Source organism: Dendrobates tinctorius, unplaced genomic scaffold (assembly GCF_039654945.1).
Source record: "Dendrobates tinctorius isolate UK_male_01 unplaced genomic scaffold, ASM3965494v1 ptg000049l, whole genome shotgun sequence".
Lineage (NCBI taxonomy): Eukaryota > Metazoa > Chordata > Amphibia > Anura > Dendrobatidae > Dendrobates > Dendrobates tinctorius.
The window spans coordinates 48,493-74,674 of record NW_027361717.1 but is presented as its reverse complement, the minus strand read 5'-3'; the positions used below and the strand labels follow the sequence as shown (position 1 = coordinate 74,674).

Below are 26,182 nucleotides of genomic sequence, written 5' to 3'. Positions count from 1 at the left end.
AGATTTTATCAGGTTTACTCCCATGCAATAAAAAAAGGGAGGCCTTCTGAAGTTTTTCCAATGAAAACACTTTGTGAAAAAGTCGTAGTTACTCACCGGTTAACGGTATTTTTCGAAGTCCACGACAGCACCACCTGAGAGAGGGGATCCGCCCTTCAGGAACAGGAAATCCTAGAGATACATAAGGGCGACACCTCTCCCACGCATCAGTTGGTTTACATAGCACAAGAGGACCACCGAGGTTAATAGCATAATTTATGTACAATACTTTTACACAACTACTAATTACCAGTGTACATATAAGAGGAAAAAGTGCACACCCAAATCAAACTAAAGGGAGGGAATATACGGGTGCTGTCATGGACTCCGAAAAATACCGTTAACCAGTGAGTAACTACGACTTTATTCGGTCGTTCATGACAGCACCACCTGAGAGAATTACAGAGAGTAATAATTACTTTAGGGAGGGACTACAGCTTGCAGAACCCCGACACCAAAGGAGAGGTCTGAGGAAGCACCCAGGTCTAGTCTATAATGGTTGTAAAAGGTGCTCGGAGAGGACCAAGTAGCTGCCTTACATATCTGGTCCCTGAAGGAATCTTTTCCAGATCCTAATGTAGATTTTGGTTGTAATTGGCTTTCTGCTTTTGAGCAGGGTGTTGATTAGGGCTGGGGAGAAACCTTTCTCCTTTAGCAGTGTCTATTCAAAATCCATGCCGTCAGATGTAGGCCAGCCACCTGAAGATGGTAAACTGGGCCCTGGGATAGGAGATCTGGGATGTTTGGTAGGACCCAAGGGTCGGATACGGACATGGTCCTGAGACATGAGAACCATGACCTCCTGGGCCAAAATGGGGCGATCACTATAATCCTCGCCTTGTCCTTCCTGACTTTCCTCATCATCAGTGGTAGTAGGGACAGGGGAGGGAAGGCATAGGTTAGCCCGAAGTCCCATTTGATCAGAAGAGCATCTACTGCCAGAGGACTTTCTCTGGGATTTAGCGAGCAGAACTGAGGCACTTTCCTGTTCTCTCTGGTGGAGAAGAGGTCCACTTCTGGCTGCCTCATTTTTGTACGATCAGGTCGAAGATGGAGGTTTTTAAGGACCATTCCCCTTGCCTTAGAAGGTTGCGGCTTAGGAAGTCTGCTTTGGTGTTTTCTTTTCCTTTTATGTGCAGGACTGGTAAGGACAGGAGATGCTGCTCCGCCCATTGAAACAGCCTCTCTGCTACCTTCATCAGGGGTCTGGAACGAGTCCCACCTTGGTGGTTGATGTAAGCCACGGTGACCCGATTGTCGGAGAATATTCGAACATGGTGACACTGTAGATACATAAGAAGGTTTTTTGCTTGCTCTACGGCTGTTCGCTCTTTCAGGTTGGAGGACATTTCCAACTGATGGTACTCCCATAGGTCCTGGATTAAGACCTCCCCCATGTGGGCCCCCCAACCCGTAGGGCTTGCATCTGTGGTGACTACCCGGGTTACGTTATATTCCCAGGGCACCCCTCTGGCTAGATTATTTTAGTCTAGCCACCAATCAAGGGACTTCAAAGTATGTTGGGACAAAGTCAACTGGCCTTCTAGATAACCGCCCAGGATTTTTTGATTATGTAAAATCTCCCCCTGTAGCACCCTTGTATGGAACTGGGCCCACCGGACCGCGGGGATGCAGGACGAGAGAGAACCTAGGAGGGACATCGCCTTCCTAAGAGACCTGGTGGGGTTATTGGAGGCGTTCGAGACCTGATGACGTAGGCAAACTAATTTTTCGGGTGGAAGACGACACTCCTGATTCCGTGAATCTAGGGTTAGTACCAAGAACTGCTGAACTCTCATGGGCTGTAGACGGGACTTCTTAATGTTTAGTAGCCACCCTAACCATTCCAGAGCTGATTTTGCTTTTTGCAATTGATCCCGACAATGGTCTGCTGTTCTGCCTACAATAAGGAAGTCATCCAGGTAGGGGATTACCAGGATGTCTGCTTCTCGTAGATGGGCCATAACCTCCGCTATAACTTTAGTGAACACCCGGGGGGCGACTGCTACACCAAAGGGAAGGGCGACATATTGGAAATGCTGCAATGACCCCTCTAAATGAACCACCACTTTAAGGAAACGCTGATGAGACGCATGGATGGGTATATGGTAGTAGGCGTCTTAAACCCAACACCACCATAAAGCAGTTTTCAAACAGTAACTTTATTGTGGAATTGATCGTTTCCATTTTAAAATGGCCGAATGACCAGGTATTTGTTGAGTGCCTTCAGGTTGATTATGGTCAGTACTTTAAAGGAGTACTTTATCAGTACTCCTTTATGGCATAGCTCATGGATTTCGGTCTCTAGGGCAGCCTGTTCCGACAGGGAAGACCTGAGCGGGGTGACCTTAAAACTGTTCCGGGGGGCATAGGCAAATTCTAGCCTTAGACCTGAGGCTACCAACCCCAGGATCCAGTTACTGTTTGAGATCCGTGATCAAGCTTGGTAGAAGGCCGATAGTCTACCTCCCACCGGAGCCGCTAGTCATTGGGGAGGTTTCTTGGCCTCATGGGATGCTTCCTGGCGTCCCCCTCCAAACATAAACCCGGTACCTTTTTTTCTTTTTATCTTACCATCTGCCCCGGTCTCTGGATGATCTTCTATGAAAAAATCTTTTCCTAGCGAAGGGACGTCTACAGGAAGGGGTGGGCAGGGAAAGGAATTTCTTTTTATCGTTGCCGGCTTTCTCCAGGAGTTCATCTAGGACTGGTCCAAATAGATATTCCCCCTCACATGGGATGGAGCAAAGTCGGGATCTGGCCTGCATATCCCCGGGCCAGCACTCTAGCCATATAGCCCTTCAGGCTGCATTTAATAGACCTGTGGCTTTGGCCGCCATTCTTGCCGAATCTACCGAAGCGTTGGCTAAAAAGGCTGCCGCATTCTGGATGGTAGGTAGGGTCTTCAAGATAGATTCTCTCGAGGCTCTGTCCTCTAATTGTGATTCCAGCTGGTCCAGCCGGACCAGGATAGATCTGGCTGTGCAGGTAGCTGCTACTGCCGGTCTCAGGGCGCCAGCTGACATTTCCCATGTCCCTTTCAGGTAGGAGTCTGCCTTCTTATCTAGTGGATCTTTTAAAGAAACCATGTCAAAGGGAATAGCGGATTTTTTGGATGCTTTAGCCACTGCTGTGTCCAATCTCGGGGCTTTGTCCCATTTGTTCACCACGGGGTCCTCAAAGGGATATCGCCGCTTAAAAGCCGGTGGTAGGGAGCCTTTCCTTTCTGGTTTCTTCCATTCCCTATTGATTAGGTTTTGGACCTTGTCATTTAACGGGAACGACTTACGTTTGCTGGGGTCTAAACAATCGAACATTAGATCCTGCGCTGACCGTTCTGGTTTTGTGTCTGTTACCCCCATGGTAGCCCTAACTGCCTTGACTAGTTTGTCCACTTGTTCTAGGCCCAGGCAGAAACGACTGGCGTCTTCCTCTGAAGAGGATGCTGATGAGGAGATCGAGGGCTCTGAGGAATCTTCATTTCCTCTAGGGTCAGCTGAGGAGCCCGACCCTGAGAAACTTGTCCTATTTCTTTTCCTAGATGACTCCCCCTGGGATACGGACTTTAGGGCTTTAACTTCCGTCCTGAAAAATTTCCCTTAGACTTGTAGCGAAGTCAGGGGTTTCTTCCGCCACCTGTAGGAGTGGGGAAAGGGTAAGGAAGTACGTATGGCAATTTTTGGGACTACACCCTCTTTTTTTTTTTACCATCTGCCGTATACATGACTGGCACAGTTTTTTAGGGTAGGCGTCCGGCAAGGGGCATTTGCAAAGGGTGCACTCCCTGTTTCTTGCCTTATCAGCGCACTTCTTCCCCTATAGGAGGAAAACATAAGGGGAACACTGCATCAGGGCACATTCACGAAGATCTCTTACCCTGAGCAGAAGGCGAAGGTACCGGATCACGGGGGGGGGGGGGGGCGAGCTGCTGGGTCACAGGAGCTTCTGGCTCGTCCATTGCTGCACATGAGCTAAAGCTGCTCTGCAGCGTTTCTGTGCCCTTTTTTTATCCTCCCCCTGAAAATCCGGGTTAACAGGTGTTATGGCCAGGGGTTAATTCCACCCCCCTCCCCTCCCGACGTCCATGGACTATCCTCCCTGCGCTTCGCCCCCCCCCCCGCTGCAATGTCGGTGCCCGGCGACACGCAGGGGAGAAAAGCCGGCCGGCATCTGACTTCTGGCCCGGTGCTACCGGCCGTGCCACTTCCGGCCTCCGTGAACGGGCCGCCAGCGACACGGCGCCACCTGACCCGGGAAGGCGCTCCCCGCACGCCGTCGAGCCAAAGCCGCTGGCCCCCGACCGGACCGAGGGAGACCGCACCAGGAGGACCGGGGTCCGGGAGGGGATCTATACTCACCTGCTGGCGCCGGCCTTGGAGACGGGCATCCGCCGGACCCCGCTCCCACCTGCTCCACACAGTCGTGGAGCCCTGCCCGGGCCCACCGTGGCGCTTCCAGGGGACCCCGCACTGCCCGAGGTAGGAGACCCCCCTGCTACCTGAGTCGGTCAGCCGTACTGGGGATTCCATGATGGTACGATCTGTAGGGAATCCTGTCCTCCAGGAACAGGAAACCAACTGATGCGTGGGAGAGGTGCCGCCCTTATGTATCTGTAGGATTTCCTGTTCCTGAAGGGCGGATCCCCTCTCTCAGGTGGTGCTGTTGTGGTGCACCTGAGGGTTCAGTCACCACAGAGGTACTGCACATCCTCCTGAGGTGTGGTACCCCACCATCCAGGTAAGGTGGAGACACCAGACCACGCTCCAACACTTGCACCCCCACACCACAAAGTAGTGTAGCAAAGCACCTTCAGCGGCTCCCTGCTTGGAGTATAGCATAGCACCCCTTGGTGGCTCCCTGCTTGGAAAACGAAACGTGCTGGGAGGCGGGTGGAGTTTAATTGACACAAAAGAGCGGGAAGAGTTGAGTTAGTCGGTCAGTCATTCACTCAGTCAGAGAGTGAGGATGTAGACGGACGGAGTGTGAGACAGAGAAGATCCCCGGGAGTGGGATGGAAGAAGGAAGTGCTGCAGCAGGCCACAGTGATCTGGGTCTGCTGGCACAGGAAGGAGACAGAGAAAGGAAGCTTGATTCTCCATTGGGAAGAAAGATTAGCACGGAACGTAAGGAGAATAAGAGAACAAGGACCAGGGTTAGAGGAGAACCCTTTTCAAGTTCTAAGCGCAAGGCCGGGGTCCGGTCCCCGAGGTTGTATGGATACTAATGGTCCTGCAGCAGACACCGGAGGAATGGAAGTAGTGACAACTTTATTCCCACCTGAGACTTGGGGGCACAACAGTAACATATTACTGAGCTGGGACTTAGTAGCAAGGAGTCCCCGAAGCAGGCTACAGCTGTCTGCCGTACAAGTAGAGTTCATAGGAACATCTGACAGGAGGCACTCCAGTGTAACTCAGTACTGAGAGTACTTCATTCTTAGGCGCTATAAGAGGAGACGTTCAGAAAAGGCACATAAGTTGGCGGAGTGTTGGAAAGGAGCACTTCATCTTGCCTGGAAGTTAGCTGAGCTCCTGACCCGGAGGACACGGCACGGATGCGGGCACCTGTACCTGCAACAGACTGTGGAAAAGCTTTGGAACTACATGCCCTGGTGTCCTCCACTTATTCCAGCGCCAACCTGCCCAGCACTGCTACATCCCTTGCGCCTGACACTACACCATCTACGTGTCACTTCACCTACACTGCCCTAGGACTCCAGCCCTGCCTGTGGAGGGCTATAACATCACTGCTGCACCACACCATCTGTCCAAGAGGATCTGTCTGCAGCGTCGGCTTACATCTCTATTGCCGAACACCACAGGTGGCGTCACGAATCACTTATAAACTTTCATCACCATAAGCACACTGAAACAACCCCCCGTTGCAATGAAGCTCCAGGGCCACGGACCGGGTCACCGCCGCCTTGACAACCCCCGTTGAGAAGATCAACCGGCCCGGTACCGAGTACCCCACGGCCCTGGTGAGTGAGGGTGCTCCACTGTCATGGACGACAGAACAAACATTACTATGCTATCAGAAGTATGCGGTCTGTGTTTTTTCATGGACCCATGAACTTGCAAAGTAGAGTTTAATCCAAGACCTGTCTTTTTTTTCGTTCTTTGCAGAAACTCTTGATTTAAATTCCTCTTTTATTCATTCACCTTGCAATTTATTAAGGGGGAGAAAGTAAGTGTGGGAGTCTGGGAGGGGATTTGTATGAATAAACATCCTTTTTAGGTGTAGCCTGGCAAGAAAAACTCCCACCCACTTTTCCTTAAACAAATGTAAAAAAACAAAAACCCCCCACAATTTTAATATTAGTAATTTGGGCCTGGGATGTCAGCTAGGTTGGAGTTCTGTTACTGAGGTGGGTTGGTTTGTTTTGGCCAATTTGGGGTATTTAATTGTACCGTTATGGGAGTGGGAGGTCCCCAGAGTTGGGTGATGTGGTTGATGGTGGATGTGTACTGGTTGGGACAAGGCTGGGAAGTTCTCGACTGCACAGGTTGACACAAATAGTTATGGGCCCACGGGCAGTGACTTATGAATAAAACATCATGTTGTTTAAGAGATGCCTTTGAGATTGGATATTGACTGGCAGCAGGTCTCCAGACCAGAGTGTGACAGCTTCATGTATTTCTATGATGCCGCCACGATTGGGTCAGATCTGCGGCCAAGTCCATTCATTAAGGTCCAATCTAGGGACCAAGTTGTACGGACATCTGAAAAAGCCCTAATGAATACCTTAGTGCAAGGGCATTTTAGTTCCCTATGAATTTTGCTCAATCTTTTAAACAAATATCTATAGGCTGGCTGTCGAAAGAGATTTGTAAAACGACTTTAGAAACACAAAACAACCAGGACTCATGATAGTCTGTGATAAATGCTGCCCAATTGCAAACAATGAGAACACAGGAACTACACAGAGGGACACCCGGCGGACTCCACGCCAACTTTACCGGTATGATTAATTTTTGGATCCGTTCTAATTATGCTCTGTGCTAAAGCCATTTTTGGGTTTTTGGGTGTATGACAGATCACATGCCATGGCATTTATGCTTTCTTAGACGGATATGCTTTGAGCAGCCTTGTTCACATGATAGCAGCCCAGGTATGTGAAGCTTGAAACATACATTCACTACCATTTTTTTCTTTTTTTGACACTCATGAAGCTACGTCAACGAACTTATGGTCACATGTTATGCATTGTTTGCACAGTTTAGTGAATGGGCCTTTGTTATGTTCAGTAGCTGGTATACATGCGCCTCTTTGCTCAGTGTAATATGTTTACTTGGCCGGTTGACACCTTAGTTGTTGGCATTTTTAGAGATACCCTATTGGTAATTTGTTTCCCTCTTATATTTATATGCACATCTCTCATTCTACATGATTTTATTATATTGTCTAATATAAAATTAATATTTAATTAGTACCATAATTGCGGAGCCTATAATTTTCATTTCTGGGTATCCAAACAGTGATTAATTTATTAAAGGGGGAGGATTCGTATGAATGAACAGCCATTTTAAGTACCCATAGGGAACTAAAATGCTCTTGCACTAAAGCGTCTATTAGGGCTTTTTCAGACGTCCGTACAACTTGGCCCCTAGATTGGACCTTAATGTATGGACTTGGCCGCAGGTCTCCTGACCCAATTGTGACGGCATGTATAGGCTGGCTGTCGAAAGAGATTTGTAGAACGACTTTAGAAACACAAAACGACCAGAACTCTCATGACAGTCTGTGATAAACCCTTCCCAATTGCAAACAATGAGAACACAGGAACTACACATACATGTTCACAGTTACAATTCCGATTGGAAGGATGATACTTTGAACTTGTTATAGTCACTTATTTTAAGACAATAAAACTCTACAAAAAGTCAATTACAAAAAGAGAATAAAAAGCCAATTCAAAGGCACTAGATTTTTTCATTAAATTGTGATAGAATCTTAGAATGGTAGAGTTGGAAGGGACCTCCTGGGCCATCTGGTCCAACCCCCTGCTCAAAGCAGGATTCGCTAAATCATCCCAGACAGATGTCTGTCCAGCCTCTGTTTGAAGACTTCTATTGAAGGAGAAATCACCACTTCTCGTGGCAGCCTGTTCCACTCATTGATCACACTGTCAAAAAGTTTTTTCTAATATCTAATCTGTCTCCTCCCATTCAGTTTCATCCCATTGCTTCTAGTCTTTCCTTGTGCAAATGAGAATAAAGATGATCATTCTACAATGAGACAGCCCTTCAGATATTCGTAGATAGATTGTACTAACTCCACGAAAACTGCTATCACCCATTTTATCAAGGAAAAAATAAAAAAGTGATATTATTTATCAATTCATTAGACAAAAAGTCCAATCCTATAGCTAATTCAGACCACTGTTAAGTGGCCACATATTATCAATTTTACACGACAAATATTTGCCTGATAGCGGGTCTTTCATATCAGGCTGTAAGATCAGAACAATTGCAGGCATAATACAAATGCTAAAATGCAGCCAAATTTTTGGATGTTTAAATCGTCCTTTATATACAGCGGGTAAAATAAGTACTGAACACGTAAGCAATTTTCGAAGTAAACATATTTCTAAAGGTGAAATATTGACATGAAATTCTTAAAAGATGTTGGTAATAGAACCCATCCAATCCACACAGGCGAAGAAATCAAACCATGTGTGTAAATTCAGTACTTTTAAAAATTTTCTGCAACCAATACCATCAGTATGTTTTGCAACAATAAGGTTGTGAAGGTCTTGAGGCAGATCACTGGTTTGACCCACTATGAGATGTTTGTTGTGTGTCACCTCGGTAATAACACACCTTTTTATAGGCCATCAGTTGAACCAGCTAATATTTCTCACTAAGTGACAGCATTGTTTTATAATTTTTGATATATTTCAGCTGGTATCCTAACATTCCATGGTTTTTTGCACCTCTTTCATCATGTGTTCAATACTCCCCCCCCCCCCCCCCCCCCTTCGAGTCAGTTCTCTTTATGGACAGCTATGGTTTGATATCTTTGCCTGTGTGGATTGGATGGGTTGTTAGACATCTGGTGAACATTTCATGTCAATAGCACCTTTAGAAACCTAGTTACTTAGAAAATTAGTGATGTGTTCAATACTTATTTCACGCGCTGTGTAAATTACATATTATCAATATGCAATGTCAAAAAGAGACAGATAGTTGTACATCCCCCTTATTTCAGTAGACCACATCTATCAGACCTAAGATGCTGAAACAGCCACATCCAGGTAAGGAACAAGTAGAGTGGTGGACGTCACCACTAAAATCTATAGTTTCTCAGTCAAGCCTGCCACTTGTGCTCCATTTAAGCCCACATCTTCCACCACATTTTCTCCCACTGCTTAGAAAATCCTTTGATTCCACTGAATACCTGGAAGCAGCCACAAAAACCACTCACCAATAAGACATGCAAGAAGAAATAAAATAGTCAAAGCATTTTTCCCCTCTTTCAGAATTTCTTTAACTATCCATCTATACCTTTATCCTTTAACATTTTACGTTTACACACAAAAAAAAAAAAAAAAAAAAAAAAAGAAAAAAGCAAACAACTTACAGGTATTTGAGGTTCTCTAGATCCTGAAATGTTCCACTTGGGATCCGTTTTATCAGATTGTTGTTTAGAAGTCTAAAAATGAAAAAGAAATGATACAAGTGAAATAATGAATTGTCGAAGATTCTTCTTCTTCTTAGAGGCTATCTGATTAAAAATTTTTACATCAAAAACATAATCCTATCAATTGTGTAAAGCGAAGCAGGAGTTTTTAACGCATTTGCTGCTGTATTCACTTACCTTGCAGCGGTGTCGTCAAAGTGTCTTAAAAGTATGGGAAAAAAATCCTAATAAAACCCAGAAGGTGTAAACCTAACCTTTACCAAATTTTGTGCCAAGCATTTCGTGTTTTTTCTAAATTTCAAAAGCCATTATGCTATTCACACTTCATGTATTTCACATTGACATGCTTCCCACAGAATAAAACTGCCTTAGCAATTTTACCACATGCGGAATGACAAAATAAAAAAAAAAAAAAAATCATGATTCCTGGTTTTTGTTCATTCTTCCTCCCACAAATCGAAATGGAAAGCGGTCAAAAAGTATTAAGTTACGTACCGGTAACGGTATTTTTCGGAAGCCCATGACAGCACCACGAGAGAGGGGATCCGCCCTATAGGAACAGGAAACCTACAGATCCAAATGGCGGCACCTCTCCCACGCATCAGTTGGATTACAGAGCTTGAGAGGCTACCATGGTTAGTACACAACATATAATATATACAACCTATCTACCCTATTTACCAGAATTATTTTACACCATCTCCCACATGAGGTAATTTTATGAACAATCTTCTAAAGGAGTGCACCCCTATACGTGAACAAGGGAGGGAACTAATGGTGCTGTCATGGGCTTCCGAAAAATACCGTTACCGGTACGTAACTTAATACTTTATTCGGACTCCCATGACAGCACCACGAGAGAATTACAGAGATGTAAACTTAGGGAGGGACTACAGCCTGCAGCACCCTTAGCCCGAAGGTGAGGTCTGAGGAGGCACCCATGTCTAACCGATAGTGGTTAAAAAAGGTGGAAGGAGATGACCAGGTGGCCGCCTTACATATCTGATCAATTGATACTCCAGATCTTTCTGCCCAGGATGATGCCATGGCCCGAGTGCAATGCGCCCTCAGATTCTGTGGAGCTGGGCCGCCACCTGCTGTGTAGGCAAGAGAGATAGCCTCCCTAATCCACCTTGCTAACGTGCGTTTTGATACTCTGTATCCTTTCCTGGGACCTTGGAAGGATAGGAATAATGCGTTCTCCTTCTTCCAAGGATCCGTGGCTGCTAAATATGTAAGTAAGCATCTCCTAATATCTAATGCCTGAAGTTTTTGCTCTTTAGGGTTGGTTGGATTAGGGAGGAAGGAAGGCAGAACTATCTCCTGTGTCCTGTGGAATTGTGTTGCTACCTTGGGAAGGTATGCTGGATCTGGCCTTAGGATTACTCTATCTTGCAAGAACTCTGTGTAAGGGGGCAATCTGGAAAGTGCCTGTATGTCGCTCACCCTACGTGCGGATGTTATCGCTACCAGAAATGCTGTCTTAAGAGATATAACCTTTAGTGAGGCAGAATCTAAAGGTTCAAACGGACTTTCCGTCATGGCTGTAAGGACTAAGTTTAAGTCCCACGGCACACATCTGTCTTTGTGTATAGGTCTCGATCTGGCCGCTGCTCTGATGAACCTTGCTACCCAATAATTTTTTGCAATATCACCTGCAAACAGGGCCCCTAAGGCTGAAACTTGTACTTTTAACGTACTTGTGGAGAGACCCAATTCGAAACCTTTCTGGAGAAATTCCAGAATATGTTTCGTGGGAATTCCGTCTCTGACGTCAAAGTGAAAGGTGGACAGGAATCGTTTCCAGGTCCTAGCTTAGATGTTAGTGGTAGTTAATTTTCTGCTCTTTAGGAGGGTGTCAATTAAGTTCTTGGAGAACCCTCTATCCTTTAATAGTGACCTTTCAAACACCACGCTGTCAAATGAAGTTCCGCTACTTGTGGGTGGCTGACTGGCCCCTGGTAGAGGAGATCCGGAAGGTTCGGCAGTACCCAGGGATCGCATACCGACATGGTCCTCAACCATGCGAACCAGGTCCTCCTGGGCCAAAAGGGGGCAATTAGTATGACTTTTGCCCGATCCTCTCTGATCTTCCTGACTACCAGAGGAAGAAGATTCAATGGCGGGAAGGCGTATGCCAGAGAAAAGTCCCATCTTATCAGGAGGGCATCCACCGCCAGGGGATTTTCCCTGGGGTTCAGAGAGCAGAACGATTTTTCTTTTCTGTTTTCTCTGGTGGCAAAGAGGTCTACCTCTGGCTGACCCCATCTGCGGACAATCTGGTGGTAAATATCTTTGTTCAAAGCCCATTCTCCTTGCCTTAGAGTCTTGCGGCTTAGAAAGTCTGCTCTTACGTTGTCCTTTCCGCTGATGTGGAGCGCGGTTAAAGATAGAAAATTTCTCTCTGCTATCTGAAGGAGCCATTCTGTTATCTGCATCAGAGCGCTGGAGCGGGTTCCACCTTGGTGGTTGACATATGCTACCGCTACCTGGTTGTCCGAGTGTATCCTCACGTGATGGCCCTGTAGGTACATAATGAGTTTCTTGACTGCCCGTTCTATCGCCAATAGCTCTCTCTGGTTGGATGAGATTTCAGAATCAGAATCCCAATGTCCCTGTACCACTATGTCCCCCATATGGGCTCCCCAACCGAAGGAACTAGCGTCTGTGGTTATAATACGGGTTATCTGTGTTATCCAGGGCACCCCTGATGCTAGGTTCTCGCTATCGAGCCACCATCTAAGCGATGTAACAGCTGAGGGGCTTAGCAACACTCGACCTTGTAAGGAGCCTTCCAAGGCCCTGCTATTAACCAGGACGTCATTCTGAAGGGCTCTAGTATGGAATTGTGCCCACCTGACTGCTGGGATGCATGAAGTTAGAGAGCCTAACAGGGACATGGCCTGTCTGAGGGTCATAGACGGATTATCAATTGCCCGAAGAACCTGCTCCTGTATCTTTTGCAATTTATCTAGTGGCAGCAGGCACTGCTGAGTTTCTGAATTTAGTAATAAGCCTAGAAACTTCTGTATTTTTAAGGGCTGGAGTCGGGATTTCTCGTAGTTTAAAATCCATCCGAGGTTTTCTAATCTGGATTTAGCTTTTTCTATCTGGGATCTACAATGACCCACCGATTTTCCCACAATCAAGAAATCATCTAAATATGGGATGATTAAGACGTTAACCTCCCATAAATGAGCCATAACTTCGGCCACTATCTTTGTAAATACCCTGGGTGCTGCTGAGAGACCAAAGGGAAGGGCTCTATACTGATAATGACTCACTGTGCCACCTACTGAAACCGCCACTCTCAGGAACTGCTGGAAGTCTGTATGGATAGGTACATGATAGTACGCATCTTTCAAATCTATGACTGCCATAAAACAACCTTTAAACAATATTTTTATTGTTGTATTAATGGACTCCATCTTAAATGTACAATTAATCAAAAACTCGTTAAGGAAACGAAGGTTTATAATCGTTCTGAATGTCTTATCAGGTTTCTGGACTAGAAACAGGGGAGAGTAGAACCCTCTTCCTCTTTCAGCTTCTGGAACCTCTACCAGGACATTTTTCTGGCATAGGCTCAAGACTTCCGCTTCTAAAGCCGCTTGTTCGAGAGGAGAAGATCTTAAAGGGGTTAGTTTAAAGGTATCCCGCGGAACCTGGGTAAACTCCAATCTAAGCCCGGTGGATATTACCTTGCGCACCCAGTCACTATTTGTAATCTGTGACCATGCCGGGAAGAAGGATGACAGTCTACCCCCCACGGGAATTGCTAGTCATTGATTTGATCTCTTTTGATCTCTCGACGAGCGTGTGAACATATAGCCCGTACCTCTTCTCCTTCTGTCTTCCCATCTGGGGCGATCTCTAATAGGCGAAGAGTTGCGCCTTCTCCCCTGGCCGAATCTCCTTCTACCAAATGGACGACGGTAGGACGCAGACGAAAGGTTTGGGAATTTTTTCTTGTCGTCACCCGCCTTCTCAAGCAGCTGGTCTAGGACAGCGCCGAACAAATATTCGCCCTCACATGGAATCGCACAGAGCTTTGCCCTGGACTGAATGTCTCCCTGCCAGCACTTTAGCCACAGGGCTCTACGAGCTGCATTAGAGAGACCTGCTGCTCTGGTGGCCATTCTCACTGCATCCGCTGAGGCATCTGCTAGGAAGGCTGCTCCCTCTTGGATGGTTGGTAGGGCCCCAAGAATTGTCTGTCTTGATGTACCCTGTTTTAATTGTGACTCCAACTGGTCCAACCAGACCATCATGGACCTGGCCGTGCACGTTGATGCCACTGCTGGTCTTAAGGACCCGGCCGCCATTTCCCAGGTGTTTTTAAGGAAAGTATCTGCCTTTCTGTCTAGGGGATCTTTAAGGGATCCCATGTCCTCAAAGGGTAGCGAGGATCTTTTCGATGCCTTTGCAATGGCTGCGTCTAATTTGGGGGCTCTGTCCCAAGTATTCACTGCCGGATCGTCGAAGGGGTATCTGCGTTTGAGGGCTGGTGGTAGCGACCCTCGTTTATCCGTTTTTTTCCACTCTCTGTGGATCAGATCCTGGATCTTTTGATTTAATGGGAAGACTCTCCGCTTCCTCTGTTCCAGCCCACAGAACATGACATCCTGCATGGATAATTGGGGCTTAGGCTCCTCTACCTCCATTGTCCCTCTGACTGCTTTGACCAGCTTGTCTACCCGGTCAAGAGGCAGACAAAATCGCCCCGAGTCCTCTTCTCCTGAGGACGAGGGAGATGAAGCCTGGGAGTCTCTGCTCTTTCTCCACTCTACCGAGGAATCGGACTCCACCGGGACCTCGCCCCTTAGACTTTCCGGCTGGGACAAGGACTTTAGGGTTTCCCTCATTTCTGCCCTGACAATGTCCCTTGCTACCGCGGGCGACTCTCTCATTACTGTCACGGGACACCTTTTTCTGTTTGACCTGCCGAAGGTCATCCAGGGGCGGCAGTGATGCTTGCCGCTGCTGTCGACCTTGCTTCTGCCGCTGCTGCTGCTCTCGATCACTCTCCATTACCACTGCTGCTGCTGTACGCTGCTGCTTGTAATAATGTGGCCAAGGCAAGGTACCCTGCCAGGGTCCTGCCTAAATACCCCTCCTCCGGTCAGCAGTATCCATGCCGCGCCCCTCCCCCTAACAGGGATCCCTACCCCAGCTGGCGCCGCACCCGGTCCGAAAGCCGACGCTATCGGTGTTTCCGATGGGCGCCGCCATCTTGGATTCTTCGCGCATGCGCAGTGGCGCGCCGACCCGGAAGTGCATCTTCCGCCCGCCCCCTGACGTCACCGCTACCCCGGGAAAGACCGGAAGTCACGCGGGACGCCTGGAAGCAGCGCCACCCGGTCACAGCCCCCTGCAGCCGCGCTGCCGCCGTACCTGCGCCGCCGGAGCCGGGAACCCCTGGGGGGAACATACTCACGGGCGGCGGCCTAACCCCGGAGACGGACATCCTCCGGACGCCGCTCCCTGCTGAACACGCCACCGCCGTGCCACCCATCCTGGGCCACCGTGGCGTCCTCCAGGAGATCCGCACCAGGCCGAGGTAGGAGACCCCCTCGCTACCTGTATCGGCTGGCCGGCCTGGGATCCGGTCTTCTGTAGGATCCCGTCCCCTCAGGAACAGGAAACCAACTGATGCGTGGGAGAGGTGCCGCCCTTTTGTATCTGTAGGTTTCCTGTTCCTATAGGGCGGATCCCCTCTCTCGTGGTGCTGTCATGGGAGTCCGAATAAAAAGGTGTCTGAAAAGGATACCAATAAAAAGCCAACTTGGCCCGCAAAAAACAAGCCCTCACATGACTATGGAAAAATGCCGGATTACTTACCGGTAATGCTCTTTTAATGAGTCCACGACAGCACCCACTGGAGGTATCGGATCCGCCCCATTTGGAACAGGAAACCCTACAGGAAAGATAAAAGGGGCGGTCCGCCTTTCCTCCTCAGTTTTGCATTTCAGAGTACCAGGAGGACCGCCAAGGATTAGGCAATGTCTTGTACTTATATCTTTACTTATCCAACTTTAGCAGATATACTTTTAACATTGATATTTGTAGCAGGGAGGGAAGTGAGCGGGTGCGGTCGTGGACTCATTAAAAGAGCATTACCGGTAAGTAATCCGGCTTTTTACCCTTTGCCACGACAGCACCCACTGGAGAGATTCCAGAGACCATCACCTGGGTGGGACCACCGTGCCAAGGACAGTCCTGCCAAAGCTTAGGTCAGAGGTAGACGAAAGATCAAGTCTATAGTGTCTATAGAAGGTAGAAGGGGATGACCAAATTGCCGCCTTACATATGGTTTCAATTGGAACGTCTCCCCTTTCCGCCCAGGAAGCCGCCATTGCTCTGGTGGAATGTGCTCTGATGTTTCCCGGAGGTTCTTCATTTTTTGCAGAGTAGGCTAAACGAATGGCATCCCTGATCCATCGGGAAATGGTGCTCTTTGTGACTCCATACCCTTTTTTACGGCCCTGAAAAGAAATGAAGAGAGCCCTACACTGCCTCCAGCTCTCGGACCTTTCAATATACTTTAGGACAGTTCTTCTGACGTCCAAAGTGTGGAATTTCTGTTCTTCCGGAGTGGAGGGATCTTCAAAGAAGGTTGGGAGGAATATCTCCTGAGACCTATGGTACCTTGTTGATACCTTAGGCAGGTATGAGGGGTCTGGCTTTAATATTAATCTATCCCGATATACCTGCAAAAAGGGTGGATCTATGGACAGGGCCTGGATATCACCCACTCTCCTAGCTGATGTTAGTGCTACCAAGAGGGCCGTCTTAAATGATAAATATTTAAGGGATATCGTATCTATCGGTTTAAAAGGTTCTTCTGTAAGGGCGTCTAACACCAAGTTTAAGTCCCATGTAGGGATTGTGGGTATGTGAACCGGAGTTATTCTTTCACATGCCGTAATGAATCGTGATATCCACTTATTCCCTGCTATATTATGGCCATACAGCGCCCCCAACGCAGACACCTGTACTTTCAGTGTGTTTACTGACAAGCCCAATTCCTTTCCCTTTTGTAGGAACTCTAAGATAGGGACTATCGGGACTTCTGCTGTATGAGATGCTGTATGAAACTCTAGGAATTTCTTCCATATTCTTTTATAAATTTGGGTTGTGGACTGCTTCCTGCTCTGCAGGAGCGTAGTAATTAATGATTGCGAAAACCCTCTTGATCTTAATAGGTGCCTTTCAAGTTCCACGCCGTCAAGTGTAAGTTGTCCACTTGAGGGTGGAAAAAAGGGCCTTGGGAGAGTAGGTTGGGGTTTGAGGGGAGAACCCAAGGATCTGTCACTGACATAATTCGTAGCCACGAGAACCACGGTCTCTTGGGCCAGAATGGTGCTATCAGGATTACTCTCGCCTTTTCCGCTCTGATTTTCTGAATCACTTGTGGCAGGAGAATCAATGGAGGGAAGGCGTATGCCAGCTTGAATCTCCATGGGGCCTGGAGGGCATCCAGTATGTCTGGGTGATCTGCTGGAGACAGGGAAGCAAAGGTCTTTGTTTGTCTGTTTTCCCTTGTGGCAAAGAGGTCCACTTGAGGATGCCCCCATAGAGCCACTATGTTCTGGAAGATCTGGTGATTGAGGCACCACTCTCCTTGCCGAAGTGTGTGTCGGCTTAAGAAATCTGCTTCTTGATTGTCCTCTCCTCTGATATGAAGAGCTGAGAGGGACAACAAATTGCTTTTGGCTAAGTCTAAGATTCTTGCCGCAGAAGACATCAGAGTCTCTGATCGAGTACCTCCTTGTCTGTTTATGTAGGCCACTGTGGTGGTCTTGTCCGACAGGATCCTGACATGTTTCTGTTGGAGCTGTGGAAGGAAATAATGTAGAGCATAGTATACTGCTGTCAGTTCTTTTAAATTAGACGAGTATTCTCTTTCCTCTCTATTCCATCTTCCTTGACAAAAGCTATTCCCCATATGGGCTCCCCAGCCTTGGGGGCTAGCGTCGGTGGTTAGTATACTAGATGGTACTATGACCCATGGGACTCCCGAGGATAGATGGTCATCCTCTAACCACCATTCCAGAGAAGTCAAGACCTCCTGCGTTAGAGTTATCTTGCTCTCGAGGTGACCACCATGTCGCCTCTCCTCCTGGAGGATCTGATGCTGGAGTGTGCGGACATGATAATGGGCCCACCGGACTGCAGGGGCACAGGAATCTAGCGACCCCAATAGCGACATAGACCACGCATGTCTCTGAGAGGGGCAATCTATGGCTGCCTCTACTTTCTTTTGTTAGTGCAATCTTTACCTGCGGAAGTAGACATTTCTGGGTTATGGAGTTCAATTGGAACCCCAAAAACATCTGGAGGGATTGCGGAACGAGCCTGGACTTCTGTATATTGATGATCCAGCCTAGGTCCTGTAAAGACGAGATTGCATCAGCCACTCTTTCGGTACACTGGGTATCTGAGTTCCCGATTATTAGGAAGTCGTCTAAGTAAGGTACGATTAAAGTATCTTTTTGACGAACATAGGCCATCACCTCTGCCATCACCTTGGTGAAGATTCTTGGTGCTGTTGAGAGGCCGAAAGGCATGGCTGTGTATTGAAAATGACGGACCTTGCCATCGAATACCACTGCGACCCTTAGATATTTTTGGTATCTATTATGGATAGGAAGATGATAATAAGCATCTTTTAAGTTAATCCCCGCCATCACACAATTTGGAAAGAGAAGCTTTATGGTGGATCTGATTGATTCCATCTTAAACTTATAATTTTTAATAAACGTATTAAGCTTCCTTAAATTAATAATTGTTCTAAATGTACCATCTGGTTTGGAAATTAAAAATAAGGGAGAGTAGAAGCCTCTACCTTCCTGTCCCTCTGGGACCTCTACTAAAACCCCTTTGCATAGTAGGCTCCGAATCTCTTCTTCGAGGGCCTTTTGTTGGGTCATAGAGTTAAGGCGGGTTAGGACAAAGAAATCACAAGGATTTTGAAGGAATTCTATTTTCATTCCTTCTTTAATAATACTCAAGATCCATGGGTTTGAGGATATTTGTTCCCATTTTGGATAAAAGAACCGTAATCTACCCCCTACAGGTGGGTCTGATTTTATAATTTCTATTTTCCCTTCGGAACGTTGGACCCCTGAACATGGTACCCTTTTGTTTCTCTTCTTTTGTGGCCCATCTATTTGGTCTTTCCGTTTGCCTCCTTCTTCCAAACGGTCGCCTCTTAAAGGTTCTCCTATAGAAAGGGATAGAAGAGTCAGGGAACGCCTTCTTCCTTTCCTTTGCTTTGGCGAGTATCTCGTCTAGGGCTTTCCCGAAGAGAAACTCACCCTCACACGGGGTTGCACAGATCTTAGCCTTTGATTGCGCGTCCCCCTTCCAGCTCTTCATCCACAACGCCCTTCTGGCGTTGTTCACTAGAGCTGCTGATCTTGCTGCCAGCCGTAGAGTGTCTGCCGACGCATCAGCCATAAAGGCAGCTGCCCCCCTTATCAATGGGATAGCGGCCCTTAATTTTTCTCTGGACACCTTTTGCTCGATTTGTTGATCCAGCTGGTCCAACCACACGAGCATGGATCTAGTGGTGCATGTGGTGGCTACCGCTGGCTTAAATATACCCGTGGTAGACTCCCAAGACCTCTTCAATGATGATTCCGCCTTGCGGTCTAACGGGTCTGCCAACAAGCCTGCGTCCTCTACTGGAATAGCCGATTGTCTCGAAGTAGAGGATATAACGGCATCCACTTTTGGCACTTTGGTCCATTTTAATAGCTCCTCATCGCTGAAAGGATACTTTCTTTTTGAGGCTGATGGGAGAAAACTTCTTTGGTCATTTTTTTCCCATTCCCTCTTTATTAGGGCCTTAATTGCCGGTATTACCGGGAACGCTCTTTTTCTTTTCAGCCAATCCCGCAAACATTATGTCCTGTGCGGTTTGGGCACCCCTTCGGGGGGGGGGGGGGGGGGGGGTAGGAGAGGTCAGCTTAGTAGGCAGAGTATATACTTTGCACACTCACCCAGTGAAGCCTTATATTACCGGATCAGATGGCTGAGACGTCCTAGGCCTTGATTCTCCTGCTTCATTCCTGCGGCCGGTGTTGCGGTCCCTGGTGGAGCTACCTCCTGCAGAATCCCCCGCTAGAGCGTGTGCTTCCGTTGGGGACGACATTGCTGCATCGCCGCTCAGCTGCGCCGCTGTTTAAATAACCTGCTCCTCTTTTTTTTTTTTTTTTTTCTTCTGCCGTCCCCCCGGAAGTGGCTCCTCCTCCCAGGGATCACCGCGCGCGTGCCCGACGCTCTCTCAGCCATCCCGCCCTGGAAGTTCAATTACTTCCGGGGGTCAGGAGACTGTGCGTCGGCCGGCTACCGCGCCGCTTTACCGCGCGGCCCCGCTCTCCACGCGGTCCCCTTCTCCATGCACCGCCACCGCCGCTGGCGCCTCCATCCAAAAGGAGACCTCCATACTCCCCCTTTTTTTTTTTTTTCTTCTGCGCCACTGGCGCTCTTACCGCTCCCAGCAGCGGTGCGTCCCGGTGCCTGCCGGCGCTCTCCTAGGTGAGACGGGGCGGCCATCCCCGGACCCCGTCATCACCCTTTGCTCACCAGACGAGGGGGGGAGCCGTCTAACGGAATCTCCCCCGACGCTGCCTCTGGACCGCAGCCCCTTCCGTTCCCAAGGAGACTGCACAGGCGGCATGCCTGGCCCAGGTAATCTTTTCCTGAAGGATATCGTGGCTCCGTTTGGAACAGGAAACCAAAACTGAGGAGGAAAGGCGGACCGCCCCTTTTATCTTTCCTGTAGGGTTTCCTGTTCCAAATGGGGCGGATCCGATACCTCCAGTGGGTGCTGTCGTGGCGAAGGGTAAAATTATAGATCTCAAAATGTGGCGATGTGAAAACTAGTTTTTGCAATAAAAAGCATTTATTAGTGTGCGATAGCAGCCAAATATAAAAAAAGATATAAATCTGGCATAACTGCAAAGGCACCGACCCGAAGAATAAAGTCGACATATCACTTCAACTACATGAGGAACAGCATAAAAAAAATTCTTCACCTGCTGTTGATATGTTTATTCTGCCTCCCAAAGATCGCAGTAAGGCTCGGCGCACATTTATCCTACACTTTGCACTATGCACTTGCATCAGAATCCCCGTCGGAAGATTCTTTATAATGAGGCAGATGGAGGAACTGTGGACGCTATATTCCCTGTGATCCAGCAGTGTCCGTCTTTTCGGGATTTCATAAAAGTGCCATTGGCCACAATTTTGGCCAGTTCTGAAAAGGACACCGCTGAACAGAAGCCAGACGGAGTCCAGAGTAACTCTGCTGCCTCATTATAGTGTATGGATCCCTTGTAGTTTCATCTGAATCACGTCACTCAGATTTAGATGGAAACCCCGATGTAAGTGCTCAGTTATATAAAACTAGACGTGTGCCCGATGCTATCGCATCGGGAGGACAGTAACATCACGATTGGGGCAGCTTTGTGGCGTTGGGGGTGGCGGCCCACCCACTTCAGTGCAGTCACAACCAGCAGAAAAGACGGTGTTTTGCGGCCTGTGCTGGAGATGGTGTGTGGCGCCACCAGAGGGTGGCAGCACCCAATCTCCAGCACAGGCCTCAAGCCGTGGTCTTTCCTGCCGGCTGTGACTGCATGGAGGTGGGTGGGCAGGCAGCGGCGGGATCTGGCGCGTGTAGTCAGGCGGTGGGTCCTGGCTGGGGTCCAGCGGCGGCATCCCTCTCATTACACCCCCTCATTATACCCCTCTTGTTATATCCCCTCGTTACACTCCTTTCACAACCTCGTGATCGCAGTCGCGGCCTGGATCCGAGCTGCTGCTGGGATCCAAGCAGAGGCTGGGATCCGAGCGGCGGTCGGGATCGCAGCGGCATCACTTGGGTGTTCCAAAATGGCGGTCGGCATACTTCCGATGCGGCGCAGTGGATTGTGGGATTCAGGGACATCCAGACGGAAGTGGATGACAGACAATTTAAGGCATTCTAATATATAAAGCTCAATGTGGGTGTGTACGTACGTACGTACGTACGTACGTACGTACGTACGTACGTACGTACGTACGTACGTACGTACGTACGTGTGTGTGTGTGTGTGTTCGGGATTGGCATCTGCACCGTCGCAGCTACAGCCATAAAATTTGGCACAGTCACAGGTCTGGACCCCGAGAGTGTCCTAAGCTATGTTGTGAGGCGAAATTTTAACCCTGCGCGTTCCAATTCACCAAACAATTTTGCCCCTATTTACATAATGGGGAAAAAGTGTGTGTATCAAGCCCCGCCCCTCATTATGATGTCATAATGGTTGCCATGGCGACGCTGATGTCATCATAGGTTGCAAGCCCCGCCGCTCATTATGATGTCATAATGGTTGACTATGGGATGGAGGATGTGTGATGGATATATGGGCACGGGACTATGGGATGGCGGATATGTATGATGGGTATATGGGCACGGGACTATGGGATGGAGGATATGTATGATGGGTATATGGGCACTCGACTATTTGATGGAGGATATGTATGATGGGTATATGGGCACGGGACTATGGGATGGAGGATATGTGTATGATGGGTATATGGGCACGGGAATATGGGATGGAGGATGTGTATGATGGGTATATGGGTACGGGACTATGGGATGGAGGATATGTATGATGGGTATATGGGCACGGGACTATGGGATGGAGGATAATTATAATTTGCTATAACTTACCACAGTTAGTTACTATGCCCGGGCAGCGCCGGGCTCTTCAGCTAGTTTTATAATCAATCTTGTGCATCAATACCTTACTGCTTTACATGTGCTTCCTGTCACTTGTAAGAATTCTTCTTTAACCTTCAGTGGATAAAATCCTGTTCTGGACATGTGATGGGCGTATAGGCTCATAAAGCAGCAGAATTTGATGAAGGCACTTAGCAATCACTCCAAAGTAAATGTGAACAGACTAATATAGTCAAGAATTTACCTCAGAAACATCCGAAAAACAAAACAATCCGCCCTCACTCTTGGATGTTTACACACTCTCTTTATGAGGAGGATTTACTATGACTTGAAAGATTTTTCCTGCTTCACTCTCCCAAATTCTCAAGCTACAGCTCAGTATTTCTTAATATGAATGCCCGAGAGGGATCGGCTTACTGAGGAGAGAATAATTGCTGCATTCATCCAGGAGTCTTACAAGTTATTGCCATCATAAATTATTACATTGCCGGCAATGTCATCTGATTATAAGCCTGGAGAACTCAGGAGCTACAGCTTGCATGTCCATCCTCTATACCGCCTATGGTGTTCTGTCGCTACTTGTGGAGCTGGTGTGTTGAGACCTAAAGAGCATATTTGCATGCCTTTTTTTCCTAGAGAGCAAAGCCTGATCTCAGTGGAATAAAGCTGGTGCTCCAATTTGTAATGGATCTAACCATCCTACAAGTCAGTGTTGACCTTTTACTAGGCCTGGGCACATGTCTTAGGATATTTTGAAAACTAGAGACTTTCCCAAAATGAAGAAAAATACCATCCGCAGACAGCTGTTCCTGTGTTCTTACCCATCATCAGTGTAGGACAGTAGGATTCCTTTTGAAGTAATAGTACCCACTAGACTTCTCTCAAAGGCGTCTCACTCAACAAGATCCTACTGCTGCGGTCGACAAGGAAGCAAGAATCCCACAATAGATTTTTTTGGCTAACAGAGAGGCCACTTTCTTACTCTTGGAAATAAGTATTTTTTTGCTCATTTTCAGTATGAGGACAGTATTTTTATTCTTTAACTCATACCCACATAAAAAAGCGAATCGAAAACGTACAGGAGAGTGCCTAATGCAATATTAGGGAAAAAGGTATTCGAAATTAAAGCACTCTGACCTCTGTTTAGAAATAAAGCAATCTTATTGTGACAATGAAATACTAATTGCGTTACTACAAGCAGGTTTACTTACAAAGTGTTAAGATTCTTTAGATGTCTAAATGCACCCGGCTGAATATCCTTTATCCTGTTGAACCGCAAATCCCTGCAAAACAAGAACAAATATAGTTAAAAACTAAAATTATATACACACACAGAACATAAGCACACATGCTCCACAGAAGGAGAACATCGTTCATTGAGGTCTGGAAATTGAGGCTACTACCACCAAGCACATATTAGAATAGTTTGTAAGGTTGAAAGTAGATACAAGTCTATAGAATCATGGAACATTAGAGTTGGAAGGGATCTCCAGGGTCTCAATGCAGTATTCACATGTCTGAACAGCCTCTGAAGACTTCCATTGGAGGAGAACTCACCACCTCTTGTGGCAGCCTGTACTACTCATTGATCACCTTCATTGTCAAAAAGTTTTTTCGAATATCTAATTTGTAACTTCTCCCTTTCAATTTCATTCCATTGCTTCTCATGTTTCCATGTGCATATGAGAATGATTATCTCTCTACACTGTAACATCCCTTAAAATATTTGCAGACAGCTATTAAGACTCCTCTTAACCCTTTTTTTTGCAAGAGAAACATTCCCAGATCCTTTAACCGTACCTCATATGACATACTTTGCAGTCCGCTCACCATCCTGGTAGCTCTCTGAACTTGCTCCAGTTTTTCAACGTACATCAAGAACAACTTATACATTTTGATCCACATTAAGGAAAAAGTCCATCCGTGCTCCACATACGACAATCAGACAAGTTCACTAGATCAACACCCTATAACAGAATCTACTGCCCATAGCATGCTCTAGTTCAGCTATGTCTGTCTTATACAATGAAGCTCAAAATGGTTTACCAGTATTCTATCAATATAATGAGTCAGAGGATTTATGCTGGCTGTAAGGAGTCAGAGGATTTATGCTGGCTGATACCCTCTGAAATTCTTTTACACCAACTGCACCTGGACATGTAGGGCCCAATTCTCGCCAAAGTTGAGGCATAAAACACTACAACTCGAAGTTGTGCAAAAAATGTGCATCTTGACATTTTTACATTTGCCCCAACCAGTTTTATCAAAGTAGGTGGAGCTTCGGCAGGATGAGCCTGGCAAATTATCAAAATTTACGCCACTTAATTGGTGTAAATCATGCCACATTTGTAGCATAGACATGTGGCTGTTATAAGGTGCAAAAATCATAATAAACCCCATAAAAGTACAATTTAATTTAAATATATTAAAACACCACCAACCAGTGGTTCACACCACAAAAAACAAACACTGTGAAAAACAACAACCCAAAAACCTTGGAGGATACTAGGTTTGCCTAATATGGTGCCTATGCTTTCACCTTCCTGACTGCGGGGGTTGGAATCCTAGGGGAGAGCTTTGTGGTGCCCCCGCTCCACGATGGCTGTCCCTGGGGTCCCTAGATGCACCCTACAGCCACTATTTTACACTACCCAAAAAGGTCAATAAAGGAACCTCTGATTCTAGACATAGGTCACACCTATAACTAAGGAGTTCCTAAACCCCAATATATTGCTAAAACCAATAGAGAACACATATGGCACTAGCAGCGATCATAGATAATTTAGATTCATTGAGGTCTATATTTTTCTATGCAACAACATGATTTCATAGACCTCTGTACCACGTATCCCAAGCATATATGCGTCAAATAGATATAAATCTTGAACAATTCCTAAAGATTTCATCAAACGTGCTTTTGGGACACTAGATCATTATCCAATAACTGAGACTTTCCCTCTGATAGCGGTGAATTTTCATGGGACCTGTCACAAGAATCATGGTACAACAATAAAAATGGTACTCATCTCACAAGATGCCACCTGCCTTTCACCATCATCACCTCAACGCTTTTCGCCCCTCTTGGCTCATCAGGCATCTGGAGGCCCGATATATTAACATGTGTCTCGATAGAATGTTATGTGTCAAGCTCCGATACACTAGCCTCGGTTTAAATAACCCGCTGTTGCGCATATGGTACCTCCCATCTCTCGGTATCGTGGGCCGGAAATCCGTAAGTGCCGATGTATCATGGGTAGAACTCAACTGCGCACCTCCATTACTGCGTTCCAAACTAGCCGCTTGGAAGTCAAAGAAACTGCTTCCGGTTCAAGAGCGCCATACAACCAATGCGCATGTGCAACGTGGAGCGTACTACCATGTTCTTTGCGCTCCAACCTGATTCACACGGAAACGCAAAAGGCTCCCTTAAGAAATAGCGTTCTGTCACACAATTACTGTCCATAAATAGATACACATAAAGGGCACTTTGCGCATTCTGACATAATATTCCCATATAACAGGTTTGCATTCTAAAGGCAAGTTCATTTTCAATCGTAGATTGCTCATAGCAGATATATGAAAAGTACCTCCAAAAACAAACACAAACGCAATGTAATAAACGGGTCATCACAATTATTCACAGTAACCTGTGTATCCCCTCAAGAATCGGGAAATAAGCTAGTGTAAAATACAGCTAGATTCCGCATATAATAGTCATGGTCCCCATACAAAAAAGAAGAAGGGGGAGGGGGAAGGAAAAGGCCTACAGGA

General features: G+C 47.1%; 1 protein-coding gene across 1 annotated transcript in view; it reads right to left on the bottom strand.

The window, feature by feature from the left end:
- PXDN (peroxidasin) overlaps positions 1 to 23,694 on the bottom strand; it is a gene marked incomplete at its 5' end in the record, with an annotated part of 88,255 nt that extends 64,561 nt beyond the window's left edge. The window contains 2 exons of the mRNA XM_073576632.1: positions 9,622 to 9,693; positions 23,623 to 23,694. Coding sequence (XP_073432733.1) covers positions 9,622 to 9,693; positions 23,623 to 23,694 — 144 coding nt within the window. The remainder of the gene's footprint in view (positions 1 to 9,621; positions 9,694 to 23,622) is intronic.
- Positions 23,695 to 26,182: the final 2,488 nt, after the last annotated feature.